This window comes from Austrofundulus limnaeus, unplaced genomic scaffold, assembly GCF_001266775.1.
Source record: "Austrofundulus limnaeus strain Quisiro unplaced genomic scaffold, Austrofundulus_limnaeus-1.0 Scaffold1070, whole genome shotgun sequence".
NCBI classification, from domain to species: Eukaryota; Metazoa; Chordata; class Actinopteri; order Cyprinodontiformes; family Rivulidae; genus Austrofundulus; species Austrofundulus limnaeus.
In genome coordinates, this window is record NW_013953472.1 from 70,775 (window position 1) to 78,577 (window position 7,803).

Consider the following 7,803-nt stretch of genomic DNA (forward strand, 5'->3'; position numbering starts at 1 on the left):
GAAAATAATCGTTTGGTACAGCACTAATTGACAAGTGGAGGTGGGGGTATTTTTTACTATTTACTAATTTAGTATAATTTACTATGGCTGAATGTGTACGCATACCGGTAAACTTCATTTCTGGGCATTTATGGTTTGATTTCTTTGTATGTATGGATCACTTGGGTTGTTACCGACATCTGGTGAAAATTTCATGTCATTAGAACCTCTAGTAATATATTTACTGAGAAAAATGGTGACGTGTTCAATACTTATTTTACCTGCTGTATATTGTGACCTTATAACACCCAACGGTGTCAGCTATTTTAAAAATTTGACAACGACAAAACCTGAATCAGCAGGTCAGATGTTTTTAAAGATCAGCAATAGGTCAGAAAACTGCAAACGGTGCACATCTAGTTAAAATAGTTAACCATATATTTAATTTGAAACAGAATACCAGAGTTTACCTCATACCTGCCATCATCTGCTGACTGCAATGAGGAACACCTGTTCAGGTTCATGAGCAGCTGAAACACTGAATGTTTAACACTTCAATTTTGGCACCCCTTATGCAATTTTCTAAATCTCACTAAAAATTTATATACACTCATATACCAAATTATTAATTTTTGTTTGTTTGTTTGTTTGTTTGTTCAAATCAAAGATTAAATTAATTAAAGATTTGCTCTCTGTAAAAATCTATTCCAAATTGTGTCAAAATTACAGACTCCAGGCTGTACAGCAAATTTTAAATTGTGTTGATAGATAAATAAATTATATAACCTTTTTTTAATGTTCATCATATTTGAAGCAGCGAGGAGCACCGAGCGGACTGACTGGGGAAAACAGGGTGTTTGAAATGTCTTTTTTTACAAAATGGTGCAGCCCTAAGTCAGGCAAACAAAGACCCTAACAAGTCTCTATTGTGAGGAGAGTGAGTTTAATCTGAATGTGAATTTATTGCTCCAGCTTTGCCTTTGAATGATAAAAACTTAGGTGTAAATAAGTAAACATAACCTTTAGACTTAACCTAACTGTGGTCCATTTCGCAGCAGTGCTCAAAGCTGCTGAATGAGCGTAAGGGGAGAGCCGAGCGCAGTCTGAGGATCTCTCCGGAGGAGAAACATGCAGGATGTGGTCAGATACCTCGACACTACAACCACTCATCCCAGCTCCCGTGTGTGTGTGTGTTTGAGCGTGTTTGTGCGGCTGCGAATAGCGCCATATTCAGCACTATTACACATCTGGGCTCAGCAGGAGTCCCGCCTGTAAACCACACAAACAAACACACTCAAGAGACTTGAAGGAGACATTCACCYAAAGCTCACGGGCAACACTGTAGGTCCTTTAACGTTTTCCTGACTCACACAACCAAAAAAAAATACATTTTCTCTTTTTATAATACAGGTGAGTTCTGCATTTTAGATCTGTTTTATTCAAAAAGAAAAGCGGTAAAAAACATTCTGCAGCTCATCTCTCTCATGACTGCAATTATTTTAGTCTTTTGCCAACAAATTCTGGTTTAAAAAATACCCATTTGTATTGTTTCAGACACGAATTTCTGAGTAATCTGTAAATTCTGCCCCGTCCGTTATATCTGCCAAGTGGTGCAGCAGACGGTGTGCGATCGCCGAATTCTGTGCCACAGCAGGATTATAAACACACACACAATTGCAGAGAAATGCTCTCCTAATTTTAGCTTCAGGCAGAAACAGCAGAGATCAGCTCTCAGAGAACGCTTCAGTCTCCTTTTTCCCCTGCAGGTTTTCAGCTCTTTGACATCTGCAGCTCGGTGTAATTTGACCATCGGGCTTATGATCGAGTTCGAACAAACTCGCAGCATGGAAAGTCTAGAAATCACTTTTCGTTTTGAGTTCAGTAGGATGGGAAAAAAAGGGCTGACAGTGGATGTAAAAATTAGTAACTCCTACCAAAACATTCACTAATCTGTTGACTGGCTGCACAGATTTTAATAAGTGYGTAATTATTGAAAAACCTAATTGAGAAGTTGAAAAAAAAAATAAACATATAACTGTTAAAGGAGACCTACTGCTACTGGTCTGCTGCCCAGGAAGTTGAGATCCGTGTTTTCCCCGAACAGGTAACCCTCCGGGTGGGTGGAGTCGAACTTCTCTCCTCCCATGATGAAATGGTTGGCGAAGTAGCTCCCTGAGAAGAGACAGATTATAGTTTATTTAACTCTGAGTGAAACATCAAACTATTTGCTCTAAACTTGTAAAGTCTGAATGTTTTGCAAAAAAATCTGTTCAGACACACGAGCAGAAGTAAAAATATTATCATCTGGGTATTTTCAATCTGCAGCTCCTTCACGGTTACAGCAACAAGACTTAATACGTGTTTTGCTTTTTAATCACAGGGCAGGCTCACGGCGCAGAACTCTAACTGTGGCTCACTGAGCACATAACGTTGTTTTACTGRAGTTTCTTTTAACTACTGGCAGCTCCAAATCACATTTTATTTTCATAAAACATCGATCTATGAAGAACTGGAACTGCAGACCACTAACAGTTTTTGTTTTCCAAAAAAAAAAGTAATGCAATTTTTAAACAATATTTAAAATCAGAGGTACTTGGAAAAAATAGCTAGAGGCCCTGTCACACAACMTATTCCAAKTTGTGAAAATTTTAAAGACTTCTACATAGAAGATGGGATTTAAAAAAATCACGTTTACTGTAATGCTAACTAATCAAATATAAAACTTTTATTAGCGATTTAGACATGAAAACATTTTCATAAGTTGGCTAAAACCCTAAGTAAATTCAACACTTCATTTTTAGAGTGAATAAACAAATCCTTTCATGATAAGTTCCAGTCATGTTTAAATTTGCAGCGCATAACAAGTTGTTAAAGTTTAAAGTAAAGAAATAAAACTAGATTTTTTATGTTTTGAATGTAATGAAAAATAAAAAAGAAAAAAGATACAATTAAAATACTTTGCAAAATTGCAGATTCTCAAAAAGAATCACATTTTGAAGTAGATGTACTTTCTAAACACCTGTGTTACAAAAAATAAAGCCTCTCCATCTTTTCTGTTATTATTTCCATCAGGTGGGAGACGTGGCGGTGTCATGGAGGGGGGTCTTTTCCTGGGCTCTGTCACCAGATCCCACAGACCAGAACCTGGGCTGGACGGATCGGATTCATCAACACCACGAGCAGCAGGCAACATTTCTGCTGCTGTGATGACCGGAGAACCTACAAATCAACACTTTTCCCTCCATTTCAAGTCTTTAACAGCAGCAAACCATAACTACGGTATATCCAAATAGTTTTTCATCTTGTTTTCTCAGACATTTTACAATCATCGCCGCCAAAAGGCAAAGGCGAACAATAATCTTTGCATGTCTGTCAGCAAAGTATCTCTTAAACAGACCTTAACAAATTAACCACTAACGTTCATGAGATCAAAGCCGTGTAAAGCACGTAGATATAAAATATAACAGTTCTCAAAACTGAGCTAAATATTAACATTATTCAGGTGATGGGGATATGAGGTTAGGGATTTCGGCAAAATTTCACCCAAGATTGAAAATATAACTCAACTAGTTCATTTAGGGTCAATAAGGTTTATTTTCAAAGCTTTTGTTGGACATTTTTATGTCAATATCACTTCTATAATTAACCAGATTCAATCAAATAAAAATGGTAAAATCTATAAATTGTAACTTTACAAAATTAGTATTTGTACTAAAAGAGATTTTTGAAGTATTTGTATTGTTTCAAACAAGTGAATATTAGGGGTGTAAATCAACAGTTTTTACAACCACACAATATACGGATGATGATATGATGTTTTCTCAACATCCCAAAGTCGGCCATATCATAAGCTACAGGCATCTGACATCGATTAGGGCTGCATGATGTTAGGAGAACCTGCCATGTGTGATGACAGTAATATTCCAGTGACAATATGAATTATGATAAATGAAGAAATACTTAGTTAATTAAATACTCAGTTCGGAGCAAAAAACTAATTGTAAAAATGCAACTAGATGGCTGCTGTTTTAACAGTAAAACAACAAACTGCATATACACTGCAAAAAATGTCCACCTAACCAAGTTTTAAAATCTTATATCAGCCAAAAAGACTTTTTGATCTCGTTTTGAGACTGATTTACTAAACAAGAACTGATTGTGTAAGAATAATAATCTTGTTTTCAGAATGTGTAAGATTATTGATCTTGTTAGCCTGAAAATTTCACTCAAATTAAGTCAAAAATTTCTGCCAGTGGAGTAAGAAAATTGTACTTGGTAAGATTCTTGAAATAAAAAAAAATTGAGTCAAATCAAGTATTTTAAGAATCTTACCAAGTACAATTTTCTTACTCCATTGGCAGAAATTTTTGACTTAATTTGAGTGAAATTTTCAGACTAACAAGACAAATAATCTGACACATTCTGAAAACAAGATTATTATTCTTACACAATCAGTTCTTGTTTAGTAAATCAGTCTCAAAACAAGATCAAAAAGACTTTTGTTGCTGATATAAGATTTTAAAACTTGGTAAGATGGACAGTTTTTGCAGTGTAATAGTGTCTTAATGACTTTAATACTTTTTTTTTGCTATATGCATTGTGCACAAGCTATTATTGCGATGACAATGAATTTGCTATTTCGATCCATAGGGGATATGATGACGATATGGATCAATGTTTTATTATTATTATTACTGATGTAACTGAATCATTAATCATTTAATTTATATTGTTACGCCCCTAGTGAATATCTTTAAACGTCAAACAGAAAACCTACATTCAATACAATAAAGAATAAACGTTAACAAGATTTTTAACCTTTATCAACAGTATGACTTTATTCTGCCTCCTAAAATAAAATATACACTTTAATATTTTACACCTGATTAAAGATAATCTGCTGGGCCTTTCATTAATGGCAACGTTATTATTTTTTTCACTGTCTTATCACATAGCTTTAACACGAAACATGTAAATTATAAATCTAAATGTGGGACTCCACTGGGCGTAGTAAGTTTTGATTTGTTGAGCTTTTTTCTAACTTTTGAGCTCTGACGTGTTCACTCTTCTCATGGAGCTCATTTTGAGTAAATATACAAAACCCTACATGAAATCGTGGGGATTTTGTTCTTCTTTGACTCAGGGTGTGTCTCTTTGCTGCAGGACTTGCTGCTTTTCTCTCAAATCTCGCCAGAATACGAGGAGGAGCACACACACCCAGAGTGTTCCACAGCCTAACTCAAAACATTCTTATTATAAAAACACTGCAGAAACATTAAAAAATCCACTCGTGCAACAGTCAGGGTCGAAACATTTTTTTAAAGATCTGATTTGTGGTTTTTGGTGCGGTGTCTTGTCTTTTTTGAGGTTTAATTTCCAATCTGGTTAACCTGGCAGTCAGGGAGTGACAGACTCAGGTGTGTGGTTACCACGGTGACCACAATAAGCCAATGGCAGTAGATTTTGAATATCTTGGTTCTCTTTACTCTCCTTGTTCATTAAAGTGTAGTTATAATTTGATGATGGACTTTTAGGCAGCAGTTGCATTGATCTCTTTTTTTTTTGTTTGCTAAAGTGAACAATTAACTCACAAAACGTGGAACTTGACTGATAATTGTGATTTTTACTTTGTCACCTTGTAGAAATCAATGAGTTCTTATTTTCAGCCTGATTTAGTCATAATGTGACCCCAGATAAGAGAATTAAAGGGGTTAAAAAGCTCGTGATTTGTTAAAAACACACTACAATGAACAATCAAACGCATAAATGCGACAGATTTTGATAAAAGGAGGTGGAACAGGTTGTCACCAGTCCAGGTTTTGATTTGAGACGCCTGCAGGCCTGACAGCAAACAAGTGATGATGATGGTGATGATTCCTCCTCATCCGCTGGAAGCCTGGGTCTGCAGTGAGCTCCAGAAGCCCCCCACCAGCCCACCACCACACGGTCCGACCTGTTGTTCCGTTTGATCACTTACCGGATTTCGGCGGATAACGATACACCGAACTGGACGGAATGTCCACCTCTTCCACACCGATGTTCTGCCTGCTCGTTAAAGCGCCCATTTCCAGTCAAACACAGAAGAGCACGCGGCTTAACGGGGGCATAACACCTCAGGGTGCCCGTTTTTTATTCACTGTTTATTTGATTTCTATTAATAGGCGCTGCGTCTCTTTTTATTCCCGATCATTTAATCCAGTCCGTGCCATTTCTGTCCGCTGCCCCCTCCGTCCGTCAATAATATGACCGTTCCGGGGGATTAGTTGTTGTCTGGCTGCTTATCCCTCSCCCGGTGGAGAGTAAACCTGGTCGTGAAGCGGAAAACGACAGCGGGGAGGCGCACAATGAGAGCCGTAAAAAAAAAAATAATAATAATAACGCGCACGGTTCTCCCCCCGCTTATCCCTCCCGGTGTGGAGTCTGTCACAGAGGACTGTGGATCCCCATGACGTCAGACAGGCACAAATCCGGACCGTGGTTTTTTGCGCAGTCCCCTCCTCTCTCCGCTAATGACGGAGTAACCTCCCTACGCTGACTGCAGCACCACCGGCCTATCTGTTCAAAATAAAACCAAAGCTCAGCTATTTGCAACTGTGGTTGTCCTCAAATCAAATTAAATTAACTCTGATTTATATTGAACTCATCCCGTGATAAACACAATTATATTTGGCGTTTATAAACCCAAAACAAAAAACGCAACTTCCCTCAAAGCGYTTATTATTGAGCTAAAACAAAGACAGAATAAAGTGCCAGCTGTAATGAACATTCCCAGCCGGCAGGGGGCAGTGGAGCAAATAAAGCGAAGGGGGCGGGAGGTCCAACAGCCAATCAGACGACGACAACTCTGGCGCAAAGAAGAACTGGAAAAGGAAGGTTAGCTGCCGCCATTTCACGTGAAAAAGCAGCGCGGTTCAATCTGAGATCAGAGGAGGGAAAGAATCGGTAAAATTCCGAATTTTCTTTCAGTCTTCCACTTTTACGGATTTATAATCAAACGCAGCGTTTCGTTGCAGTGCAGGCTGTGAGGTTTAATGTCGTAACCGGCTTGTTTTGTTGTCTCCAGGTCCTCAACATGAGCTACGGAAGGCCGCCGCCAGACGTCGAGGGGATGACCTCCCTGAAAGTGGATAACCTGACTTACCGAACGTCGCCCGAGACGCTCCGACGGGTTTTCGAGAAGTACGGCCGCGTGGGGGACGTGTACATTCCCCGGGACCGGTACACCAAGGAGAGCCGGGGCTTCGCCTTCGTGCGCTTCCTCGACAAGCGCGACGCCGAGGACGCTATGGACGCCATGGACGGCGCGCTCCTCGACGGGCGGGAGCTCCGGGTGCAGATGGCTCGCTACGGACGACCACCGGACTCCATGTACAGCCGGAGGGGTGGACCACCACGCAGATACGGCGGGTAAGGACCCAGAAGTAGCGGGTATCTGGTTTAAACTGTGAGAGTGTTGAATGAGAGCTGCTAGGAGTAAACTAACGAGCACATGGTCGAGTAGACGTCGAGGCAAGGCCGCGGTGGGAAGTTCGGGTGCGCACGGTGCATCAGCACTCCCTGAAGTATACTGCATTATAAGCCTTTTCTAATGCATTTGTAGTCGAGGAATAATAGACCGATTTTTATTTTTGTTGTGCACTTTTTCTGGGTCACAGGTCACTATAYACAAAGAGCTTTAACTGGAAACACCATGTGATTAATGATTTTATTGTCCCCCATGAGCAAATTGGACACGCTAAAAAAAACATTGATTTGATTTATTGATTTAACAGGAAAAGATCACTAAAAATCAAGCCTGACTCAGCATAATTGCTGTTTTACAGC

General features: G+C 39.2%; 2 protein-coding genes across 3 annotated transcripts in view; one reads left to right on the forward strand and one right to left on the reverse strand.

The window, feature by feature from the left end:
* The window catches only part of rnf157 (ring finger protein 157), a gene marked incomplete in the record, with an annotated part of 20,542 nt that extends 13,808 nt beyond the window's left edge, over positions 1-6,734 (reverse strand). The window contains 2 exon segments of the mRNA XM_014030492.1: positions 2,033-2,151; positions 5,957-6,734. Coding sequence (XP_013885946.1) covers positions 2,033-2,151; positions 5,957-6,044 — 207 coding nt within the window.
* An 86-nt stretch (positions 6,735-6,820) lies between these two features.
* srsf2a (serine and arginine rich splicing factor 2a) overlaps positions 6,821-7,803 on the forward strand; it is a 5,261-nt gene continuing 4,278 nt past the window's right edge. For both annotated transcript variants that reach the window (XR_001312308.1, XM_014030495.1), the window contains exons 1-2: positions 6,821-6,921; positions 7,043-7,386. Coding sequence is in view for 1 of the 2 variants with exons in the window: in XM_014030495.1 (XP_013885949.1) it covers positions 7,052-7,386 (335 nt within the window). In the remaining variant the exon portion in view is untranslated. The remainder of the gene's footprint in view (positions 6,922-7,042; positions 7,387-7,803) is intronic.